The sequence below is a fragment of the Ambystoma mexicanum genome, chromosome 12 (genome assembly GCF_040938575.1).
Source record: "Ambystoma mexicanum isolate Mex_15411 chromosome 12, UKY_AmexF1_1, whole genome shotgun sequence".
Classification (NCBI taxonomy): Eukaryota; Metazoa; Chordata; class Amphibia; order Caudata; family Ambystomatidae; genus Ambystoma; species Ambystoma mexicanum.
In genome coordinates this window covers 808114071-808141023 of record NC_090936.1, presented here as the reverse complement: position 1 = coordinate 808141023, position 26953 = coordinate 808114071, and the positions used below count along the sequence as shown (strand labels likewise).

The window sequence follows — 26953 nt, the reverse complement described above, 5'->3', positions numbered from 1 at the left end:
CTCCCCATCCAAAAGCCTGAACTGGCTGTCCAATTTCTTTTTCACCTGGGCGTTGAACCTGGGCTTCTCCCAGACTTTCCTCGCCACCTGCAAAACATCCCTCTGGTGGGAAATGCATGAGCGGCTCGTAGTGCACCTGGTCCAAATCTCTGCTAACACTGTGACTGCTGGGGGGCCTCCTCTGGCTGAGGAACCCCCAAGAACTCTGCAAGGCCCTGAAGACAGTCATGAAATGCCTTTACTGAGGCTGAAGGCTCTTTGTCCTTGTCGTCATGGCCCCCCTCTTTTTTCCATCCAGATGGAAGGTAGTCCGGGTCCTGTGATACCAGAGCTCGAGCCCCCAGTGATTTGGATCGGAAGATAGCTGTGGAACCATTGGTGACTGCCGGGGAGGCCTTGGTGGTACAGGAGGAGGAGGGTTCTGAAGCGCCAGTAAGGCCTGGACCGGAGGAGGAACAGACAGTGGCACTGGAAGTGTCAGAGGGACCGGAGGAGGGCCCAGAGGGGGAGGCATAAGAGGCATGGCCTGTGGGATCACATCCTTGATGAAACCCCTAAGGAGCCCCGTCATCTGTGGTGAGCGCATGAGGAGGCGGTGAAAGAGCTTGAAGAAGTGGTCCTCGCAATTCACTGGGTCAGATGGGGGATGGCACTCAGTGGCGCTGGGCCTCCTTTCCTGGTCAAAGCATCTGGGCACCTGTGGCATGTAGCTAGAAGGTTGCATGGGGTAGATGTAGCCCAGCGGGGACCAACCACCTGCACCATAAATTCTGCTGCTGCTTCCCGAGGGAAGGGGACTGGAACCTTCTTACATGGCCCACTCTGTTGGCGACGGAGCATGGGGACCCGAATCCAATTGCAAGATGGCCACTGGCCTAGCAGGATTTGCTGTGTGCTTTGCTGCCATATTTGGGCCTTGAGCCACACCCTGGGAGGGAGGGCGCGAAGGCCCTGTGCCGGCTCAGACAAGAAAGGGCACTCCCTGGCCCTATAACCTGAAACAAAAGTGTCAACCTCCACCTCGAAGATGGCTCTGGTAGGCCGAGCGGCCTCGGCCCATTGGCCAGTAGTCGAATCGCCCTGCACAACATCCTCGGAGGTGGCTCCGGTAGGATGGGTGCTCTCAGCTACAGGGCCAGTAGTCATGTGGGATCGTGCTATGGACTGACTTTTGAAGGAGAAACACGATAATCCCTTGCCCACTGGGGCCAAAGAGAAGGACGAACTTGATTTGGGAGTCGGTAGCCTTAATGGCCTTGGGTCTTCCAGAACCAGAATCCAAGGTATCTTTTCCTGTGGAAAGCCCTGGGAAGGAGTCTCTGCACTGAGGAACCATACAAAACAAAGGATCTACCTTGTCTTGATGTGAGGTCTTGGATACAAACTCTTTAAGGTGACCAGGAGGAGAAGTGTGGAAGATCTCCCGCCAGCATTAAAGATGATTCTTCAAGGCGCGAAGACCGAGAGTGCTGCAAGCCACGTATGCATCCCTGCAGTGGTCAGGTCGCAGGCACTCAAGAAAGAGGGCATGGAGTCAGAGGCCGGGAACAAGCGATTGCATGATGTGCATTTTGTGAAGCCTCCTGCAGCTGACATGCACTGGGGAGGCGAGGCACTGAAGGGAGGTGAAGAAGATTTAAAAAACAGGCAGCAAGCGGAAAGGTGAAGAAGTCTTAGCGCCTAGCTGCCAGGTCCGACACCGTCCGTGCGGAAAAAGAGACAGAGGTGAGGCACCACAGGGTGGGGCCTCAGGGTGCGTTCCCACGCCTGGAGCTGCACCCCCGTGTGCTATGCTAAATTTAAAGGGAAAGCTCAATTTTTCGATTTCAAAGGTTCCGGTACCGTTCCCATGTTGGGGGATGCCCACAAGGATGGAGGAAAGAGGACGGAATGCATGGGTAAGGCAACTTCCAAATACAATGCATGCTTCATCTACAGGAAAATGTCCAAATATATTGCAGAAAATGAAAATGGAAAAAAAAAGAATGCAGTCCAGGCTGAAAGTTTTTTAAGACAAGACTGATATGCACATTCCCAACACTTCTTAGAATCGTCCCAGGGCTCTAAAAACGGACCATAAAGTAAGTGAAGCATAGAACAATAGCGACATATTTTCCAAATACGGTCTTTGTCTGCTGAGTTAATTGCAGACACATTTCCATCCTCTGCCTCTGCTTCTTCTTCTTCTTTTCCCCTTGAACAATCCCTGTTGGTGTTTTGCTTTACAGAAAACGTTTGTCGGTCTGCTTTTCTACAAGAAGTGCAATATAAGATGATTTAGAAATACGTTTTATGTAGGATCAGGGTTGCTTTTTTGTCAGATACTTGGATTTTATTTATTTCCTATTCCGCTTCCAATTTGGCTCCATAAAGGCAGTTTTGTCAAGACAAACAGTTCTGACAAACAATGGGATAGTTTGTACATATTGATGAGTAGGCTGCGTATTAACTCCAAATCCCTTTCAACCAATAATTAAACAATAACCTGCAGGGAGAGGGCGCCATCACCCAGTAAAGAGCTGGGGCCCACGTTGCAGGCCCAAGTAAAGAGGGCCTTGATGCAGGCCGTACCACTGTTACTGGGCGCTAAAGGGCCCCAAACCCATGGATTATACTTCGATTATATCCACATATTGGCAGGGGTCCCGTTGGCTTTTATTTTGTACCTTGTGAAATGGTGCAGCAAGCATTTCACATGTGTAAACACTACAAAAGAAATGACTACTAAGTATGGGGAAACAAAATGGTGTCACAATCATACAGCAGGTCCCAGAGCTGCAATAGCGAGCCAATTCCATGCAGTAAAGACTGCGTCTGGAGGCCCCTGATGGGCTAGGGCACCCACTATTGTCCCGATACAGGTGCTGATAATGATGGTTCAATTTGGCAGTGCTGGAGACGAATAATATATACTGGGTGAAAACTAGGTGTACATTTATTGGCTGGGATGGAGAGATTCAGATTATGAAGATGACTAGCTAACAGGATAGGTCCGAAAATTAAGTCCTCATTTCAGAACTCTGTGTGCAACTTTCAATCATAAATCCTAATCCCAGCCCTTCATGCTATATCTTGATCAATTAATTTCCATGTAATGTGGTACTAACATCATTTATTGTTACAGCGCTTAGAGGCAGGAGGATTCCAGCATGAAGAGCTTCGTAAAAACGCAGAACATTACAATTGTGAGCTTTTTTTTAGAACCTTTGAAGAGCAATGGTGCTGGCAATAGGAAGTCTTGCATAGCCATCTTTTACCATGTTAAATGCTTCCAGCTCCTTCATCCGTCCTTTGTACATTTCGTGGTATTCCATTAAACAGCTGTCTGGAAGCTGAGAGACAGAGACGAGAAGGACAACAATTAAAACCATTCCACGACTGTTCCACTGTATTCACTGCACCGTTAATAAGTACCAGCAACTTCTAAAATGGGAGCCATTGTTCTACAGAGCACAACAGCTGAATCTGGTAATACGAAAATATGTCCTTCTGAGCTCTTTGAGGAGTACACAATTTTTTCCATTAGAGGCTTGAGATAGCTTCAATTTCAGGACATGCACAGTGAGCTCATCTCCTGGCATCAACTTCACACACTGGCACATGATGTGAGGCCCTCAGCTATATGAATATATAAGGCAATGAGATATCACAGAAATATCTTCTATGTAAAAAAGACATCTTTACAAATTATCTACAATACTTCATTTAGATTATCACAGCACACGGCATGCGCAAACACTACAAACGTTGTGGTGGTACATGTAACGTTTTGATTCAAAAACTTTGAAACAAACATAATAAACGCACATCTAAAGATTTCGGGAGCAATGTCGATGATGGGACTTCAACCTTAACCAATACCAACATGTGATCTTTAACTCTGGATTTAGTGAACAATTCTGGAATTACTCAAAACAGAAAAAAACGGACGGTGTGGAACAATCTTGCAGCCACTGCTACATAATGACTAATCCCCCACACTATTGTAAGTGGGGGTTTAGATGCGATTAATGACACGCAGGCGAGTAGTATGCATAAATCTTCTTTATCTACTAATCGTTTAGAAAAAAAAAAATTATTGTGCAATCGGTTAATTACATAAATCTTTAGCAGATTTATCAGCAAAAACAGAAACAGAATATAAATACAAAGAACCACAATTATCTAGTACCTAGTGCACAATCAAACACAAACATATTTACAGCTCAACAAATTAATGCAGTTAATAACACACATCCAAATTAATGAGATAATGGTCCATATTCATTGTTTTTAAACGGGAACAGATAGTTCATATGTCTTCTATGTTTTGCAATAAAATGCATAAATCATTTGCATTAAAACCATCCGGTCACTATTCCCATTGTATCTTTCCAACCGCAGAAGAGCACTAGGGTATATATGGTGACCCTCATTTACCATTTCCACGGCTACCTTCCAGACATTAAATGCTGCACCAGCCACCACCACAGAAGTAGCACCTATCAGGGTGCTTCAGAATTGATAATTTTCTATGTCGGGCAAGTGCCTCACTAGTTTATGATATTCCTTTTGATATTTTACTTGTAATTGTGGGCATTGTGTTAGCAAATGTCTCTCCGTCTCTACAGAGGCTTTGCATAGTCTGCATACTCTCTCTGTATACGGTATTTTCGATCATCCTCCAATATTTTCGTATATAATCTACTCATTCGGAAGCAAAGAAGAAGCATGCTTTAAAAACCCTTAGGAGTAGCATGAACTGTTTGAAAAGAGGACATGAAACGAATCTCTCGAATGAGCCAGGGTCTTGACCCATCATAACATTATAGCACTATAGATCCCAGCTGATAAAAGCGCGTGCCGTCAGTCTGTTTTCCTTTTCTTTACGCTCAAAACAGGGCGTGGAAGACGATGCATCCCAGCATCTAGGGCCAAGATCTAGCGTGTTACAATAACTCATGTCTCAAATCGTCAGCCATTGAGAAATAAGAAAAGATAGAATCAAAAAAGCTAGGTGGTTGGTACAATGAAAGCTAAAACTTCTTTCTTGAGCTCACTAAACTAACAAGTTCTGATTACTTAATAGAGCGAGATATGAGAACTTTCATAAGAAGCCTGAAAAGCTTTCAAAGGAAGTTAAGGCATCCTATATTATTGGTGGCCGGTGAATTTTTAATTGGAGGGGCGTACATCTATCCCATGAAAATGCCTAAGCGGGAGAGCATAGTGAGGGAGCCCAAACCTACTAAAAAGGGTTCAGGTAGTTTGTGGTTCTGCCCTATTTACATTGGGTGTTGTAGGGTGACGCATAATAAAATAAAATCGATGCAACTCACAAACCGCACACAGAGCATTTTCCAACTCATTTTCATGATGACTTTGCACACAAAATATATAACAGTATAAAAACATGTTCATGCTGGCCGATACATGTCCATGCAGGTGGCAGCAATGTCATGCCAGAATTACCATCTAAAACATGCTCCTCTTGGCTTTGCCAGTAAAAAAACAAAATGGCATGCTGCAGTTAGGAAATATATCCAGACTAGCTGAACCAATATAGGCAGGTGTAGCCAAACACTAAGACCTATCATATTTAGTTTACTCTTGATGCCCTGTAAAAAATGTCATGCTACAGGAATAAAACATAACCAGTCTTGCAGCAGAAATGTACACCCATCTAGCCACATGACAATTATGTTTGCTTTAACAATGATGCCCAGTAGAAAATGCCATGCCACAGTGAGAAAACATGACCGTACTGGCTGTAAAAATATAAGTCAGCCTAGCCACATAACACTTCTCATATTTGCTTTACTCTTGATGTCCAGTAAAACAATTCAATGCCAGAACCATAAAACATAACCAAACTGGTGCCACAATGCAATCAGGTTTACCAAACTTGATAAGTGTTGTTATGTGGCTAGAATGGACTGCTGCAGCCCCTGACATGGAATTGTTTACAGGGCATCATGGTTAACACAAACATGGTGTTATTATGTGGCTAGGCTGGCTTACAAATTTCAGCAGAAAGTCTGGTTACGTTTTCTGACTCTAGCGTGGCGTTATCTACTGGGCATCAAGGTTGAAGCAAACGTGATAGTCAAAGGATGTATGCTTTAAATGTGATGCCCAGTAAAACGAATGCTATGCCAGAAGCATAACACGAAACCAGACACTTATGTTTCCTTTAACACTGATGCCCAGTGGAAAATGCACCTCCTTCCCCTGCATTCCCAAATCAGAGGCCTGCTCACACTGCTGGTGAATGGCCCTCTGATTTAGGAGTGCATGGGGGAGAGGATGAATGTAAGCAACCAACCAACACAGGTTCATTCAGCAATCATACACATTCACAGCATTCATAAATCTTTCACTCTTCCACCCATAATATACACTCTTTCATTCAGGTACACACCCAAACATACCCTCATTCCTACACACACATTCACATGCAGATTTGTTTTTACCTGCAGCCCCAGTCCAGAATCTGCTCTGCCGTCAGTCACAAAGCAGGGAGAGCTTCCTGGTTCCTGCACATGCATGCAGGAGCCGGAGTGCCCCTATGATGATTCATATGCAATAATAGTGATAACAAATACTACTGAAACACTGTTACACATTCAATAAGAATATTGTGTTCTCAGTAATACTATTGTTTACAGGATGCAGGGCCAGTAACATGCAATGTTTTGTTTTAATTTGTGGGAAATACCAGGGAAGATTTCCCTATGTGTGGACAGATGCTACGACACTGTATACATTCTAAAAAAATGAATACAGCCAGATAGCGTGGCGATAATGCCAATCTTCCCATCCCCCTTCAGAAAGGCAACTCTTGTTTAAGAAAAACTTACGACCTTTAATTTTACTACCTGAACTACCAATATTGCATGTACATGTGCACACTTGTACATTTACACACTCATACACTCTCACACTCCGACACCTGCACATTTGAACACAAAAATATGCACACCCACATGTACACATACACACACGTATTTACAAACTCTCAAATTTACACAATGGCACACTCGAACATTGGCACACTCACACGATTGTACATTTGCACACATGCACATCTGTGTACATGCACACACCTGAATGTCATGGGAGAATCGGGGGGCATGTGTTACTCACCACTGCTCTTTTCCTTTGACACAGACCACTTACAAATACACCCGGTCGCAGTACCCAGGTACTTCCGAACTGCATCCATCAACATAACAGAGCCATATTGCATGTTCCCTCTCTACTCATTACCTAACCCACACACGGAGACCATGAACATAGCAGTGGTGCACTATAGAAATACCAATATTTTCACCCTTGCATATGTGTGCTCACATTCATACCTGCTTATCTGCATACTCCCGGAGGTGCACTCACACATTTACACATTCCCATATTTGAACACTCAGACATTTGCAGACTCACACACTTGCATACAAAGACTCCTCAAATTTCACATCTGTGCACTGGCAAATTTGTATGCTCGCACATTTACACAGAAGACCGTAGACTCCAGATAAGCTGCAGCTGCTCGGGAAATGCTGTTACCTTCCAGAGGGAAGCAAAAAGGTACGTGGGTTGCTCGAGTGGTGCAGGAGATCTGGGGGATCAAGAGGGTGAAGGCCGAGGCCATTAAAAGAGGATCTGGGACACTGGAAACCAAACAGTGCGAGTCTGGGACACGCACCCATTTGAAAGTGAGAAACAGAAACCAATTTGAACACAGAGTCTGGGAACCACACAAATGAGAAACTGAAAAAAGCCAAACCATATATTGCGAGTCTCGTACTCGCACCCAAAAAACAACAGTCCATATTGGAACTGTTACAAGTCTGGGACTCACAGTTATAAAGAGGCGGTCATCGACAAAACGAAGGTTTAGCAGGAGAGTATATCAAGCCAAATTGAATGGTGAGAATCTCGACCCACACCCAAATGAGAAGTGTTATGAAAGCATAACTGCTGGGCAGGAGAGGGAACCTGTCATGAACCGTCGGACGCATCCCTTTTGGACTTCCTGGTCCCTGACACATCGGGGCTTGCACACAGCAGTACTCCCAACATGGCCGTCAAACACGGAACGTTGTTTACCAGCTTCCGCGCCAGACGTAACACATTCTATAAAGAAGCCACGCCCCCGAGGCCCAGCGCGTCTCAACGCTACCAATTGCAGTGGCTAGACGTGCGCTGCCGTAGTTCGCTCTCGCTGACTTCATTGATTCCTGGTTCCTGGCCCCTATTTTTCCTTCCTCATTCATTCCCTTCCTCTTTATTACCTCTTGTATTCCGGACCTCCGTGTACCCGTCTCCGAGTACACTCTTCATCACTTCCAGGATTTCCCGGACATTCTGAACGTTCCAGGAGTCGGAACGCTGAACGCACGCTGGAACCCGAGGACGTTCACACAAGGTTATACCAGACCCGAACTGTGCGCAAGAAGACTCCTTCAAAAAACTCCAGTAAATAATATAGACAGGAGGGAAGGGGGGAAACATGTGACAGAACCAAGCTGTTATATTGTGAGCCAGGATTCACACCCAGAAGAAAATACAGTACAACAAATCCTATATTTGCAAAAGGAGTGTGCCAAGTTGGCAGGATAAATAGGCGAAGCATAAGGAAGATATTATTGTGACCTACCTATTGATATTTGTTTAAGCAACCAGAGGCCCAAAAGGCCCCAAAAGGTGAAGAAGCCGACAATAAAGAATCTAGGGGAAATGTTTATGACCCTAACTTTAGAAGCCTACAGTTTTGAACATTTATTTATTTAAGCCACTTTTTACCCCAGAGTCTGGGAACTTTTCTGTTGGTTGGATTCTCAAAGAATATCTTTACGTTGGGAAGAGATCATCCTTGCACAGTTAGTTTATGTTATTAGTGTTAGGGACAGAAGTAGGCCTTCTGAGACAAAACAGGGACAGGCTTTATAATTTGGACATTGTGACAGATTCATTTGTTTTCTTAGAGGAAGGGAAACCCCCTATTAGTTTTAGGGATAGAGAGGCATTTTTCCAACACTTTTTAATAAAATTAAAGATGCTGCCCAAAAACATGCCACCTTTGGGTCCGAGCTTTACTTCTGTACCCGCACAGCAAGGTGATCCTCTAAGTGACAGATACTAAGGGAGATCGCGTTCCAGATGGTGGGTGCTTGGACGGAAAAGGAGGATCCCCTATCATGGTCGATTTGAAAGGGGGGATGATAAGGAGGAGTGCAGAGCCTGATCTCAGGTTTCTCAGGTTTGGCGCCTGGAAACGCTTGTGTTAAGGCATGTTATCAATACCAAATCATATTACATCATATCAAATGTATTTATTTTTACCTTTATTAAGCGCACAAAACCCTGAGATATCAAGGCGCTGTTACAACCAGTTACACTCACATAGAGAAGAAAGGTCAAGTGATCGGATCAGGCAAAGCAGACAATGTTATCTCAGTTGTAGCCCTTAGTTAAAGAGACAGGTTTTCAAGGCTTTTCTGAATGCACAGTATGATTGTTCCTCCCTCAGATATGTGGGAGTGCGTTCTAAAGATGGGTGGCAAGAGTGGGGAAGCTGGCACCACTACTTTTGGCTCATTTTGATTTGGGCTGGACAAGTCCATGTGCATAAGCCCTCCTGGTAGGACTAATGGACTGAGATTTCAGTAAACCTTTAGACAGGTAGGGGGGAGCAGTGTAGGAAAGGCCTTAGTATATTATATATATTATAATATATAATAATTATATTTAATAATATACAGTGGATAAACTTTGTTAAAGGGATGTTATGGTTACAAGTAAAATCGAACAACCCCAAAAATTCGCCAGTTATGGTAAGGTAAGCAACCATAATTCGCGCCACCACCGTGCACTGCTAAGACTAACACCCAGGCCATCAAAGATGACATAAAAATTTTCATTGATGATGTCACTGATGACATCACAAATCTGGGCCACTTGGTTTTGTTCACTGTCATATGAAAGCTGACCAGTTTTCTTCACTGACAGTAACAATGTTTAAATGGAAAAGTTGCTATATATGTAGAAGATGTTAACCTTCTTGTATTATTATTAAGTACTTTCCTTAGGGTTTGGTGTCAGCTCAAGGTGCATAGATATGGGCCAATAAGCAGGCCGTACACACACAATTCATTTGAGTACTTGATGATGAACTGTAATGTTATTGGCATTTTGTATTGATGTACTTTCTGTCTTCTATACTGTAGTTTGCCGGTATGTGCCTCTACTTTGTATGCCTTGTGGGTCTTTATATGTATTGTTTGTACTAACACACGTATTTAGTAAGTCTTTACTTATTACCTATGTATTCCAAGCTTGACATTACTGAACAATATCCAAGGATATGTTTCTTTCATTATTTTATAAAGCAAAATTACCACAATAAAAATATTATGCTTCTACAGTGTATGCTGCAGCCATTTCTTATGTGTATGTATGATTAGCTTCCTGTATTAACAACACTTTAATATAATGTTTACATAAGTACATTCGTTCATACATTAAGTAGTTTCTCATAGATCTCCCGATCTCTCCTAACACCTTGTTACCAACATTATAAACACAACACATTTTGATGACCTGGGAGTTAGTCCTAGCAGTGCACGGTGGTGCCGCGAGTTATGGTTGCTTACCTTACCATAACTGGCGAATTTCTGGGGTTTTTCGATTGTACTTGTATCCATAATATCCCTGTAACAAAGTTTTCCCACTGAATTTGAACGGTTTTTATTAGTGCAACTGAACCATAATGTCCCTTTAACAAAGTTTTTTCACTGAATTTCATGGGTTTTTACCTGCATACCTTTAATTTTCCTACCTGTTCCTTACATCATACTGACCCCCCTCTGGGCCATTGTGATAGAATCAGAGTCTGTGGACTGCGTGAATGTCAGCAGACTTCAGACAGCATTCACACTGCCCAAAAGCACAGGGGTTGCCTTATATTGTTGTATTGTGCAACTGGCAAAGGTACATAAAACAATAAGAGATATATGTACCACATCCAAAAATAAATAGTTATAGGAATTCGCCACTCGACAAACCAGAAGTATGTTTTCATAGGGTGCACAACATAATGGAATGCACCAAGTACAAAGCTTAACAGTATCTCCTCAGTGGAACCTTGCTTACACACAGACAAGCACCTGGCAGTTATTGAGTACACTGTATTTCTTTATGTAACATTACCATTTATTATGTATACATAACTTGGAAGAGATAGCAGTATTGTTTTCTTTTAACAGAAATGGCAAGCACACTGGAATGGTTGGAGGAACATTTCCCCCATGACGACATGAGTGAACAAAACAACTGTAATGGTACAGAATACATTTTTTAAATCAGACAAAGTGAAGTAATTTGTTGAGATATCACTAAAACTTAGTTTTCTTTTTAACAGTACATAGTGGGAATGAGGAAACCAGGTCCGATTTACATTTCAGTGAACCTGAAGATGGGCACAGACAGCCCCTAACTGCAAATGCACAGAATGAACTGATGAATTTATCAGCAAAAATGGATGAACTAAATAATCATTTTACACAATTGATGACGTTTGTGAAAAATCATGTGAAGGAAAATGTTCGATATCACTGCCCGACTTGTACCTGTGTCCATTCACCCTGTCCCAACCAATCATCCCCATTAAATTCCCTAAAGGAAAGACGCTTTGATGAAACCTTAATCCCTTTCTCCCCTCATGAAGAGTGTGTAGAAAATCCCAATTCTCCCATTTATGTTTCCCATTCTAATTCCCCATTTATTTCCTAATTGGATGTATGTTTTTGTTTTCAATAAATATATGTGTGTGTACTGTTGCTGTGTTTAAAAAAAAAAAAAAAACACAATTTGGAGTCTTGCGGACTGCACGATTGTCCAGCCTGTCCGTGACCAAAATGGAGGTGCCCGCTGATAATGCGCCTGTCTGGACATGTCCAGCCGCACGTGACACACTTTTAATTAGTTCGGGGCTCCACTCCTGTCCTTTGGATACTGGCAAGCATGCGCACCTGCTCTCACTGTGCCCTTGAACAATGCGCCTGTCCGGACATGTCGCTTGCACGTGTCGCACTTTTATCTAGTCGTGGGACTTCACCCCTGTCCAGCAGACACTGCCATGCATGTGCACAGCGTCTCCCTCCCAATAGGTGTCCACAGCATAGGCATTGTGTCCCCAGACGTCCGGGGATGTCATTATGTGACTTCACCCGCGCTGCATGTCGGAAGTATCCGCAGACAGTGTCCGTACCTCCAGACAGTTTAATACTGCATTTTGGGCAAATCTAAGGTGTTTCAAGCTGAAACTTTACACTTGCAGAGCTCCTAGACAATGTCTTAGTTGATCTGGCAACTTTTTCTAACTTTGTAAGCCCTATGTGTGGCTCGATAGTTCGCAGACAGACGGGCCATCCGCGGACAACCCCTCTAAAGAGACCCACCCATTACTGCTCCTCATTGAGAATCTGGCTGTCCAGGAGAGAGCACCTGCTGGTTTTTCTGCGATTGATGGAGACCACAATGGCTTCTACTAGGGCCACTGAAGCTGCCCCATCACCACCACCACTACCACCACCACCACCACCACCTGGAGGGCCTAGAGAGGGGAACGGGCGTGGTGATACATAAGTCGATCAAGAGGAAGATGAGGATGAGGTACTGGAAGTCCCTCTCTACAGCTCCCATCGTGAATCCTGGGTGTGGCAGCTTTTTACCACCGTTGGGAGTGTACCAAAGGCTCAAGAGACAAAGTGTGATGCACTGAATGCAAGGCTGTACTCAGTCGTGGAAAACCAGGTCTGTACTCCTACAGGACCATCTCCATGTAGCGCCACCTCAGGTCCAATCACAAGACAGCAGTTTGGAAGGTTGTACCTTTTCAAAGGGACAAGTACCCTGACGGCCACTACCTCATCCTCATCATTCGCTCCTGTCACCACAAGGGACACTCCTGTGGGGCAGAGGATTCCACCAGAAGCCTCAGAGGCCATCCATAACACAGGCAACCATTGCCTTTCGAGGGTGACAGTGCTGTGCATGTACTGTGACAAACCGCTCTGTAGGGGGAGCAGTTTCGGAGGGCTTTCAAGGCTTCAGTCAAGGAGCATGAGAAACACTGCACCTACCTGAATAAGGCCCACCCAACATCTTCCTCTCTCTACCTGCCCCTTTGTCCCTGTGGTTGGTGCCTCTTCCCTCCCTTCCCTCCCTTGTCTCTCCTGCAAAAAAATGGCAAAACAAATATAAAACATACAACATACAAAAAAAGGTCCTTTTCAAAGTCACCTTTCATAGCTGAAAAATAAAAGTACCAAAAAAAGTTATAGGCCCCAACGCAGCCTGTGGAGTGCACGGACAGCGTGGAAGTCCGCAGACACCGGAAGATGTTTGTGGTGCTGGCATCAAACACATTTTACTCTTGTGTGGGAAAGTGATGGCTCTGAAAAGAAACTTTGTATTTTTGGTTTTTAAAGTTTTTTTCAATTTTTAAAGTAAACTAAACATTCTATTAAAATGAACTTTTTCTTATAACTTGCAAAAAAGTAGGCATTTTGTTTTCCTCGCGTTTCCATGTAATTTATTTTCACCTAGTGGAAAATGCTTTCTATATTTACAAGAAGTGCTTCATAGAATTTCTAATGTTTTGCAGAAAAAGCTGATTACTGGCATCAGTAAAATGATCTCTATCTCTGCGGAACATAATGTCAATGTCAAATTTAATATTTTCATTATGATAAGACGTCATGCCAACATCTCCCAAAAATGCACACACACTCTTGTTGACATTGCGCCTCGCTTTCTCCATATGCGGACCAAATGAACTCGGACGCATCCACATCTGTCTCTGGGCAATGCGAGAAAAAAATCAGTCTAGAATTGGGAAACATTTCCTTCAATTTGCCAAATGTCTCCTTCATTGCAAACTGCAGTGAAATTCCAGTGACATACCCTAAACTGTTCCCTCCAAAATGAACAATGATAATGTCCGGATGTTGCAGCGTGACCACATTTACACAAAATGGGAGTAAATCCACCCACTTCATTCCACACACTCCTTACCATTGCACATGAACATCATGAAATCCAAGATTTTCAGCCACTCCACAGTGCTCTGCATACACCTTCTGCCAATGGATCCACGAGTCCCCTAAAAGCCACACATTCTGCCTCCTGAAAGACATAGCCATAGCCATCTGCACTCCTCTCAGCAGACAGACCTTCTGCCAGACTCTCTCCTTGCATACCACACCCAGGAAACTTGATTGGCTAATCCCCTGGCCTGCACAGTCCCATTTCCATGCCTGGCATCCTCAAAAGATCCTGCCGTCCACAGACTATTGCTGTGTCTGCAGACAGATTGTCCAATTGAAGTGGGTGGGGAGAGAAAGTAAACGCAATGTAAGTTATTTACTCTTTAGTGGTGACTCTGAAAATAACCTTTTTTTCAGTTTTGATTTGCTTTGGGGCTTTTCAGATTTTTATTCTTACAACTATTCAGATTCACTCTACACCATTTTCATAAGAACGTTCTGAGTGCATTTTTAATGTTTTCAAGAAAGATTGCATTACCACAATCAGTAAAAGTCATACCATCACTGAACAAATTATGTCCACCATCCAGCAGAATGTTCTCATTTGGGAAGGATGTCATCCATCCAAACACCATTCAAAAATGAAAATACCCCTTTGTTCACAAGATGCCTTCCTGCGTCTTGTTGAGGACAAAACACATTGGTGCATTTCCATAGTGCCCTGGGAGGCATGTGTGAAACGATTATCTTTCCATTTGGAAATAGTTCCATTAGTGCTTTCAGCATATGTTTCAATGCAATCTAAAAAGATATTGCACTGATGTTGCCCAAACTATGTCCTCCACAATGGACCACAATGATATCTGGACATTGGAAATGAGACAGGTTTTCGCAATGTGCAAATAAAGTCTACCAGTTTTGGCCAGGCACACCATACCATGAAACCTCCAATCCAATGTTAGCAGAAATGCCACCTATGTCTGTGCACCTTTTCAGATTCACCATCCAAGAATTTCCCACCATCCACACAGTAAGCCTTCTTATCTCAACATCCACAGCCATCTTCACTACATACAGCAATGAAAATAACTGCTACTCTCTCTTCCTATGAACCACAACCAGCAGACCTCATTGGCTAATCCCCACAGTCCCCCGTCCATGTCAGGCAGCCTTAAAAGACACAGCTGTGGCATGCCCTTTCTGCGGACTAACACGCTGTCTGCAGAACCACAACACAGAGCAGCCCTTCTTCCCTTTCCACTTTAATCTTTGTAGTACTCCCTCATTGGCTACTTTCAAGCAGTCACACATCCAATCTCCCAATCACATCCAAATACTCTACATCTAACTCTGTCATTTCAGTTCAACACTTCAGATGTACTGTTGAACTCTGAAAGTACTCGTCTCTTGTTACTCACAAGCAACTGCATCACAAACTACTGTAGAAATCTCCAATATTTCTATTTGCGGATTCAACCACATCTGCATCTATCAACACAAGGTACAGGTATGCTTATATTTTTTTAATGATTTTTCCAACTCTTTTAGAAATGCATAAAAACAGGGTTCCTGCCACTTACCCTGTATTAACCTACTCAATAAACACACTCTCATTTGTCCCATTTCCTAACATAAAGTAGCAGTTACTTACAATGCTGGGTGGTTGCAAAGTTCTCTTTCAATGAGCATTTTCATAACAGTTTAAAAAAACATATATGCAATTTCAGCAGCACTGTCTTTGACTTTTTTGTGAAAGAAAATAAAACCACATTTAACACATTTCTACAGCATGTTTAAGTGACAGATCATGTGTGAAAGTTCAATATATTATCAGTACATGCATACTTGCCAATATGACCCATTACAATCTACCAAGTGTTATTTATTTTCTTTCAATCTGTCACTTTTAATACCACTTCTCCCACTAACAAAGTTACACTAAAACTCCCGCAATGCAAAGTCAAAATGAAAACTGCATGTATGTTACTAAAGCCTGGCATGTACATGGAATTAAAAATGGCAAAATGCAATGCGTTTACAAATATATATTTCAGCACCATTTCAAGTCAAACAAATAAATGCATGTATACATTTATAACAGTACTGTGTGTAAGTTTAAAAAAATAAATATAAGAAAATGGAAATTATTTCTCCAACATTTTGAAGTGACACTTAGTGTGTGTGATTTCATTAACTTTCACGCACACACATACTTACTAACATTCCTCTTACTAATCTGTACGTGCTTATTGGCTCTTTGATTTCTCTCTGCATTCTCGGGCTGGCAGTGCACCTTTTCTAAGGGAAATAGTGCAACCACAATTGCCACAATACAAACTAAAGAACCGTAATTTAATAAGCAACTACACATTAGAATGCATCACATTCGTAAGTATACATATACTGACAACATGATAAACCTTCACACAAGTGCCACTTAAAAGTGTTCTACAAATATGTTCCATCTCCATTTCTTTTTTTTAATAAAAAAAAGTTACGCACAGTGCTGCTATAAATAAACAAAACCATTTTTTTACTTTCATGTACAGCCTCCCAAAAAGGACAGCTTTTTAAACTTTCGGCATTTTCCATTTTGCATTGTATACAAATGTCACACTCTCTTGCTGCGGCCTTGTTAGGCATACTTATCACGGGACCACCAGTCCCATTAGCAATAGTGCCAGTGCTCCTGCGTCCCCATTCCCATAGAGTCCTATGAGCCTCCACAGGAATATGGACTAACATTTTCCGGCACCTGCCTTTCCAAGCCAACAGGACTTGTAATGCCGTTGTGGTGCCGGGAAGCTAGGTGCCGAAAAATTAGCAGCACCGGACGGTTACCTCTATACCATAATGAGGCCCAATGTTATTAACTCTTCTTCCCAACAATTGCTCCTATATTTATAATTAATGTCTTCTTGTACTAAAATTACTTCACCATTACCATACATACTCACTAATGTTCTTCTTTCGCAAATGCAGTGAACAACAACCTCCTGCAAGAGAACAACCTGAAGAAAACTACTCTTCACATCCTACAAAGGAAGTGAAGTAGTCTAGTAGTATTCTTTCTGTTACTCATACAGTATAGTTTAGCAGCATAGTAGCCTACAAAATTCCTTTCAAATCAATAATAATATTTATTTCACTCTTATTCATTACACCTCAACATGTACACACTTTGTATTCCCATCTAAACACCATTATCATAACACCCAGTAGTATCCTGAAAACATTGTAATGTCCTTACTTATTCATTGACACTACCACTCTCTTAAACACTAACACAAGCTCTTCACAGACCTACACACACAGCTACTCTTACAAACTTCCCAACCACAACTAGAAGCCCATTGCACAATCACATAGCCCTTTATTTATGGGTGCCATCATATTCACACACTCATTCACAATACACACAAATATGTCAGTGGGTCAATCAAACATTGCCTAAACATTCGATAAAATACAAAGAATACATATTCTAAGAATTGGGCACACATGAAGGATTTCATTCCAGCTTACTCAGACATGAAGTCTGACATTTGCGACAGGCAGCTCATGTAATCTTTCTGAGCAACTGAACTTCAAATAAACTTCTGTCAATTATGCTATGCGAACCAGCCGTGTCAGGGGTCATAAATGGCCCAGCTCCCAGCCTCAAAGACCTACAGCATATGGATTGCTGCCAGGTCATGGAAGGGAACTACTATTTAATATTGTATTACATGGGAGAATAAATGCATCTTTAAATGTTTACATATGGGACCAGATTTTCCTGAATATGTTTTGATAGGAATGTTGTAGCAACCTAGCTTTTAAAAAAAATGCAGGGTGACAAAAGATCAGCTGAATGTAAAATTATATATTTTTTAATGTGTTTAATTATGAAAATTAGACCAATGTAGTCATTAGTTGGCAGAAACTCTGTACGTCAATAATTCATATATACTTGTGGCTGTGCGGACAAGGCTGATATTATGAGATGGGAAGAGATTTATGTGAAAAGTATCAAAAAATAAAGAAGCAAAAATCTGTCACACAAGCATCACATATCATGCCAAGATGAGACTTGCATTATGTTATTGACATGAGTGAGAGCAATCTGGCAAACTAATTACTAACTAAATCATGTGTAAAAAACATGATGTTTTAGAAAATCTCAAATGTTTAATGTAGAAATCTTTAAGATGACATGACATCAAATGGGAGGCTTACAAGTTACTTCCATTAGACTGCCCTCCTCATTAATATGCACAATGAGTATGAAGGGGTAGCTAAGTGTGATGTCATTTTCGGAACACTGTCCAATCACACTGACTGACCAATTGAAGTAGAGAAATTAAAAACACACCTCCAAAGGGAGTGGTTTCTAATCTATAAGGGCCCAGACCCATAGATTGAGGGGGACTTACTAATGGACTGATTGAGACTAAGAAGGAGATTGAAAGAATAGACAATAGAAAGGAGAAGAGAATAGCTTGCTTTCCTTTGGACACATCTTGGACTACTAGAAGACCACTGTGAGGGCCTTTTACAGAATTCAAACCCAGTGGGAATTGAACCAGTCCTTGAGATTATCCCTGTCTGTGAGGCAGCCGAAAATAAATTCCTATATAAGTAGAATGATTCCAAGGGGGACTATAATTCCATGGATAAGTATATTTCAATACAGTAGACCCACATGGTGTGTATATTGGAAGATCCCCAACTCTTTTTGTGTTTAATGGCCAAAAACAGAATGGGAGCCATATAAAATCTCACTTTGCACATGCCTAGAAAAACAATGCAATTGAAGTCATTCCCTGGTTATATCACTGTGCAGGGTCTGGATTCTAGCTGTGAACCACTCAAGGAAATAGGACAAGGGTTTTTATCTGACACCTGGTTTTCCCAATTTAAATTGCCTATTGACAAAAATAACAAATGTACACTTTTTTACACAGTAATGCAATAGAAACACCATTGAAGGGAACCTAGTAAACATACATGTTAGATGTATATATTTCTTTATGCAAATGGTTTACATGCAGAAATGTCAAGTGGTCTGTCTTTAAATTTAGTTTTCTCAAATGCTGTTTGAAATACTGAAATGCCTATTGAGCAAAGGGGAGGTGTTTATTTTAAATAAATACAACATAGGGAGAATTAGATAGGCAGGAATGTTCTGATTTGATTTGTTTTCATAAAATGAAAGCTTTGGTCCAAACTCTTGTTCACGAGGAGAGGAATTCGCTGACAGGCTCATTGGTCAGCACTCACCCTCTAGAACTTGTAAGACAAGATAGCTGCACCATGTGAGGACAGGGGGTGCAGGATTCACTTACTCCGACACGACTCAATAACGAGGACTCAGTAGTTTGGAAAAGGGAAGTCTGTTTAATGATACATACATCAAACAGGGAAACAAATGGGAATCAGCAGTAGTGCGATCACCGGTCTCGCTCCGACTTCCTCGAACTTCAATAGAACAGAGATTCTTATAGGCAATGTTCGTCATCATTGACGTCTAACTTTACAAAACTCGACATGCAATATAATTGGTTAGGAAAGGTAACTTAAGTATAGGTGTTATATCTGTATATGATAATAGGGCATGCAGATTGGATAAATCTTATCGGGTGTGTGTCTACGCCCATCCCTTTACATCACGCGTGATAGACGTCACTACAACTACGACGTCCTATTGGTTACAATATCTATAGGACTCCAGATAACTTGGTCCATTGTGATTGGGCAGGTTACACACCTAGACATAAATTTCCACTTTTAATTAGCAGCATGCAGAATGGGCACCCCTGTGCCTGGTGTCCCAAGTTTCACCCTGCCTTCCTTCCGTCAATCAGTGTTTTAGGGCGACGTGTCAATTAGTTGGCTAAGGATGGCCTCGAAACTGTATTCTCTTATAGGGAAAAGTTATGGCATCCTCGGGTCCTGGATGACATCAGGCGATGTTACTTCTTCGCGCCTGGCACGTGTTAGTTCACAATGAATCTTCTTCAGTTTCCAGCTTTTAGTGCATTTAATTCTGTGTCGGCCTAGCCACCTGCATGGGCCCCCTTATCTTGACCTTCATGAGGCAGGCCTCCAATCCTGGTCTTCCTATCGCCGACACCTACTCCAATGCTTCCGCCAGACAGACCCTTACCGACATCCTCTTTGTCGTTCCTTCGCCAGATCTATGGACTGCTCATTATGGTCTCTGTGCTCTGCCCTATCTCCTCCTCTCCCATTAATGGTGGCACTCGCTGGGAAGTTTTCATGGCTTCCTTCGACTCCTCTAAAGTCATCATTAATGTCTACCTAAATGGCACTGTCATGGTCCAAGGCCCTCAGGCCAATCTCCTCCTCTTTGATAGGCGCTTCCCTCGCCTCATAAATTTCCTTTCATCTCCTGCTGTCCCCTCCTCTCCCCCCTTGGCTACCTTGCCCAAGCTCTCCTCCTCCTCTGCCCCTCCGAGGGCTCTTTCTCCTCCACAGGGCATACCTCTGATCTGTACCCCTCCCCGGAAGGTCTTTAAGGCTGGCAACCTTCTTAATATTGCCACTCTCAACTCTCGCTCTGCCGTCAAACACTCCTCTGACATCTGTCACCTCCTTGAAGAACTAGACCTTGATGTCCTTGGTCTTACTGAGATATGGTTCACGGCCAGCTCAGTCACAAGCTTTGACACTCTCCTCCCTTATGGCTACAAGATCCTCTCAGCACCCAGATCCTCTCGGTCTGGTGGGGGGGTAGCCCTGATCTTTCCTGAGTGGATTCCTGCCTCTATCATTCCCACTCAGATCTACTTCTCTTTTGAATGCCTTGTCTGTAGGCTTTCTCTCTCGCCTACCCATTCTCTTACTGTGGTTACCATCTACTGGCCTCCTGGTCAAATCACCTCATTTCTCTCTGAGTGGGCAGACCTCTCCTTCTCCCTCCTGGCCTCTACCACTCAACTCCTCCTCCTCGGTGACTTAAATATACATTTAGACTCTCCTTGCTCCTCCTCTGTACTCTTCCGTGACCTCTGCGACTCCCTCTCCCTGTCCATCCTCCCCTCTGGCCCGACTCACTCTGCAGGGCACACACTCGATGTCTTCATCTCCTCTGACCTCCCCCTCTCCATCCCTCTGACCACTTCACTCTCCTGGAGCATTCACTCCCTCCTCTCATCTCATCTCTCCCTCTCTTCCCCCTAAGCCAAGCCTACTCCAACACAGCCACCTACCTTCTCGGACATCCGGCCCATCAAGCGTGTGTCAGTTGAGAGTTTTGCCGCCACTTTCTCTCCCCCCCCTCCACCTTTGGCTGTCTCTCATCCTGATACAGCCCTGTCTCTGCTCTACTCTTCAATTTCTGATACGCTTGATGCTCTTCCCCTGTCATGAGGATCCGTTTGAAGTCCAAAGCCAAGTGCAATTCCTGGTATGACTCTGACCTGGCTAGACTTAAACGTAAGTGTAGGGCAGCTGAGAGGAAATGGAGGACTTCCTGTTCATCCTCTGACAAACTGGCCCGTCGCCTGCTACAAAGGCAATACCGACTCTCTGTCCTCACCAAGAAGAGAGTCCACATTCAAGCTCGTGTCTCTGCGGCATCTAACAACTCGGCCAAATTCTTTAAAATCTGCAAGGAGCTGGCCAACCCTGCTGCAGTCTCTACCCCTCCTGTTGCCTCCCAGGCTCTTTGCAATGCCCTTGCCTCTCACTTCATTAAAAAACCCAGGACATCCTGTCCACCCTCTCCACCCACACTCCTCTTCCCTCTCCATCTGTGCTTGCTGACCCTCCTTTAGCCACCCTCCCACCATCCTTCTCGTCCTTTCCTCTTTTCACCCCTGACAAGGTTGCTAGACAAGTCCAATCTATGAAAGCCTCTTCAAAACAGGTTCATCCCTGTTCCTCTAAAACCATCAAGGACCTCATTGACACCCTCGCTCCGGCCCTTGCTGATTTTTGCAACCACTCCTTTGCCTCTGGATCCTTCCCCTCCCCTCTGAAGCACTCCTTTGTGCATCCTCTTCTCAAGAAACCCACAGCTGATCCTTCTTGTCCAGCTAACTATCGCCCAATTTCCATTACTCCCTTTCTTGGCAAACTCCTGGAAAAGTTGGCCATCTCTCAGCTTAACCTTCATTCCAATTCTGTTGGCTGTCTCCATGACCACCAGTCTGGCTTCAGAGCTGCCAGAAGCACGGAAACTGCTCTCCTAAACATCCGTGAAGATCTACTCATCAACCTTGACTCTAGCATTCCCTCTGTCCTCATCCTCCTCTATCTCTCTTCTGCCTTCGACACGGTCAACCATACCATCCTGCTCAACCGTCTCCGTGAAAACCTGGGTATCACTGATCAGGCTCTGGCCTGGCTGACCTCTTTCCTCTCAGATCGACCCTCCCAGGTCCAACTTGGGTCCTTCCTTTCATCCATCTTCCTCTCTACCTGTGATGTTCCCGAGGGGTCTAACCTCTCGCCCTGGCTTTTCAACCAATGCCTGGCAACTCTCGCCCACTGCATTGCCATTTTCTGCGCAAATTTCCAGTGCTACGCTAACGCCACTCAACTCATTTTCAAGCTGCCCTCTGCCACCTCCTCTCCCTCTCTCATCTCTGATTGCCTAACTGCCATTCAAGATTGGTGTGCCACCAATGATCTTTGTCTGAATGCCAGCAAGATGGAGATCATCCTCATTGGCACACCTTCACCATCCTTTCCACTCACTCTCTGGCCCGCCTCCCTTGGCCCTCCTCCTAGCCCCACCTGCGAGGCTAAGAACCTCGGGGTCATCTTTGACTCCACCCTTTCCTTCTCCGCCCACATCTCTGAGGTCTCTAAAAAGTCAAATTTCCGACTGCACCTCCTCAGAGGTAGTACGTCTTTCCTCTCCTTCCCCCAGAAGCTCATGGTATCTCAAGCTCTGGTTCTCTCTAGCTTGGACTATTGTAACAGCCTCTTTCTAAATCTACCTGCCTCTACTCACCACCCTCTGCAACTAATCCAGAACAGGACTGCGAGACTTGTCCTTGGCCTCAAGCCATGAGATCGTATCTCTCCAGCTCTGAAATCTCTCCACTGGCTCCACCTTCCTCTTTTCTTCTGCCTTCGCTCCCCCTCATCCCTGCTGATCTGTTCTCTGTTGGCACCGTGCACCTGGCCACCCTCTGTCTTTTGGGTCCAGGTACCTGCTCATCCTGCCATCCTCCCACACTGCCTCCGAGCCACCCCTTGCACTGGGGTCTGTATCTGTACCCATACAGCCCCCCCTTTTTCTTCCTGCACTTATCAGACCTACCCTGCCTGCTGCCTTAAACCTAGCACTTGCAAATTGCTGGCTGCATTACCACTGTTTGTTGCCTTTAATATTTATTTATTGTTATTTGTTTCTCCTCTGCTTCACACTTTCCACCTCTCCCCCTTTCATGCACTTTTCCCCTCCCCCAAGCACTTGCGCGTTCTCAATGTCACTGGGCCTAGTAAGATCGCGGTTTTGTTCTCCCCTGTTCCCCTCCCTTGCCTTGTCGTGCTCTGAAACACTTGTGTACGAGCGTGATAGAAATAAAATATCAATCAATCAGGCTGGTATGCTCTGAAGTTCGAGTCTTGTGAGCTGACGCTCTCCTCCCCTTCTCAGGTTTACCTCGATTTCCTAGGCATGAGCCGCTCTTTGTTGAGGTCCGACTATGCTCCTTTTCTTGCCTTTTGCTGGGTTTCGAAACTTGGCCTGTCAGGTCTCTGGCCGCCTGGGTACCTTTCTGCTTTTACAAAATGGAGCCGCACTTGTATAATGTGCCTTATTGAGGTAGATATATGGTTGGCGCTTGACGCTCTATCTTCTACTAAGCGTCTCAATTTCTTAGCATCTTGCGTTTCAAGCCTATTTACACACGTTTAACAGGACGGTTGCTTCCATCTTGTCTCGCAGCACTGTTTCCTTACGTTTTAACATTATCTCTTCTCTGTCTCCATTACATTTAATTTCGTAGTTTCTCGCACTGGTGTGTTGTCTCCGATAGCTGCTCTTGTTCATTCTCGGATCTGTTCAGGCCCTTGTGTCATTTCCACTTGCCTTCCATTAAGGCTTTTGGGGTCTCTTTCTGGACCGTCTGTAGGTACTCCTCATTTCGTATCAGCAGCTGGTATGGCTGTCTGATAGGGTACCGTGCTGCCCAGGGTTGTCTGGTTATGGGTGCTTCAACCGGTATGGATCTCCCAGTGCAGCTCTTTGTAGGTTCATTTGCTCTTCATACCTTGGCGATTGCTTTCCTGGTACCTTGAAATGAGGCAAAGGGGTGCACGCCATGTCTGGGACCTCCACTACACTCTCCAAAAAGAACACAAATGAAAGTAGCACAGAGAATATGCTTGTTACATTTGCGCTATTTTCAGAAATGATCAGGTCACCTTATTCACAAAGGTGACCTCAGCATTTCAGGAGGGGCTTGACAATAGCGCAAATATGCGCTGTAAGGCCTCTTTGCATACATTTGTGATGGGCGCACACTCCCCGAGACTAATGTAGGACAGTCTCCCAGCAACCACCAGCTCATTTTGCAGAGACGGGCCATTAAAGCTGAGGCTGTCACACTACAAAAATAAATCATGAGTCAGAAATGCACATATGGGGGGAAAAGGGCCTCACTAGCACCCAAAATCCTAATTCACTTTTCATGCACGCATGGTAAATGTGCGCTCAGGATAAACCAAAGGTACATATGGTGATGTGTGTTTTAAAAAGTCTACATTTAAGTTAAATTCATCAGTGATAATTTAATTTAATAGTGTATTGATCATTCTTCATTGTAATAACTATTGCCATTGGGATTTCCATTGAGAATGATGACAATTTATAATTAGTTTATATTCCAAAATGGTTTGTTTATTGCTAGTTTTTGATAAATAGACCCTCTGTATAACCTGTGTATTTCATGCCGCAAAAAGGGTAGGGAATCGATACTGTTAAACTGGTGTGTACCAGGTTCATAAAAAGAAATTTGTTAATAAAATAATTGTGCACGCTGGATTTTGTGTGGATGGAAAATTCCCCAGAACTAGATGTCACGTGATTAAAACATCCTAAAGAAAAACAAGGTCAACAGAGTTCCCACCAAAGTGGGTAGGCTGGTTGTGGTAGGAGTAGACGCAGTGGTCAGATAGAGGGGTTTAAGTTCAAGGCAGGGGGCTTGGAAGGTTAAAGTCCCACAGAATGACAATGGGGATGTCAGCAGGAAGCGACTCAAGGAGAAGGGTCAGATCGGGGAAGGAGGAGTTGAGAGGACCTGGGGGTGAATATACAGCCAGAGCAATGAGAGAAGTAGGAGGGAGGATTTGAATAGTGGTTGATTCAAAAGAGGAAGAGTTGATGTCAGAGGGGGGTAGAGGGCCAGTGTTGAGGACATTATTGAAATGGAACCCACACCATTACACTTGTCAACAGGTCTGGGAGGGTGGGAGAAGGTAGCAAAGTCAGTGTAGAAAGGTGTCAGTGTAGCAGAGTCATGAAGGGAAATCCAGGTTTCTTTTTAAAACACTTTATTTATAATTTTCCAATCCAATGAATTCAAACAATGAATACATTCAATAATACAACACTTGGATTAAAATTCATCTCTTAACTAATTAATTAATACACTAACACATCTAATAAGTCCTAAGGTGTTAATGATATATTACAATCTATACAACATAACGCAATCCTCAACAATACATGTTCTTCCCAGCTATAAATTCAACAGAACCAAACTGTAAAACAACACTAAATATGGACAGTCCTTCCCCTTACCCAGAATTCCCCTCCCTAACTCATGTCACATGCAATGTATTTGAACTCTCATCCACCATATAAAATATTAAAGGGTGTTCAGAGTTCTAAATGATCCTCTTCTTGATTTCATTCCTGAAAAAAAATCTTCTCATAGTCAGACAATACCTGTACATTAACCACCAAGTTCTCCACCAGTGTTTTTTTCTTTGATTTCCACAAATTCAAAATTTGTTTTGGCACAACTACTAGCACTTTGTCAATCCATTGGCTATACTGTTTAGCAACTCTACACCTTCCTCGATGAGCCAGTAAAAGGGTTTGCAAAGCCATTCTGGGAAAGTTCATTAACAGTATTGTGTCCATTCTGTCCCATACATTCCCCCAAAATTCCTTTCACCTACAACAATTCCACATCATATGTATAAGGGTGCCCCTCTCCTTTCCACATCCCCAACAAACATCACTATCAATCAAACCCAGCCATGCACACGCACCTGAGTCAAGCACAACCTTCCTAAGACTTTCTGATGTGCAAGTCTCAAGTTCAGATCCAATTTACTCCTAAAACCTGCCCGCCTTATCTGCTCACACTCTTTATCCATAATTTCACATCTCAAATCCTCCTTCCAACACCCACCTCAGTTATTCCCAGGATTCAGCAATGAAAGATTCCATAGGCATTGAGTTAAGATATGTGGATACCTTGCACAGGAATGAAGCAAATATAGCACATCCTGTCGGCTCATTCTCTATTGGCAGAGATAACATATCCAGCCTCTGTAATAAAAGTGTTTTATGTTCCTCGAATCTAACTCTCTCTCTGTTATTCAAACCATATACACGGTGTAGTTCCTCAAAAGTTATAATTTGGCCATCCCACAGTACATCCCTATTTTCAAAATCCAACTACACCAATACAATGTCTTTTTAGCAATCTGGAGACCAGTATTGTGCCAGAGAGAGGCTTTATAATGTAGATACACATTCCTATCAAAATTAGACAACCACAAGGTAAGTATTTCTCTAGCCACTTTAGTAGTGGGAAACTTTTCAATTACAGTTCTCCATTGAGTAGATATTATTCAATTTAAATGGATAAAATGCTTCCATTTCAATTGCCAAATCGGCTCCTACAGAGGCTCAGTTAGTATGCAATGAGCTGCTTTCTTCAATACAA

At 43.4% G+C, this 26953-nt stretch overlaps 1 protein-coding gene across 2 annotated transcripts in view; it reads right to left on the bottom strand.

Moving 5' to 3' along the window:
• METTL25 (methyltransferase like 25) overlaps positions 1-26953 on the bottom strand; it is a 1210930-nt gene that overhangs the window by 47454 nt on the left and 1136523 nt on the right. For both annotated transcript variants that reach the window (XM_069629316.1, XM_069629315.1), the window contains one exon: positions 3258-3332. In XM_069629316.1, coding sequence (XP_069485417.1) covers positions 3258-3332 — 75 coding nt within the window. The remainder of the gene's footprint in view (positions 1-3257; positions 3333-26953) is intronic.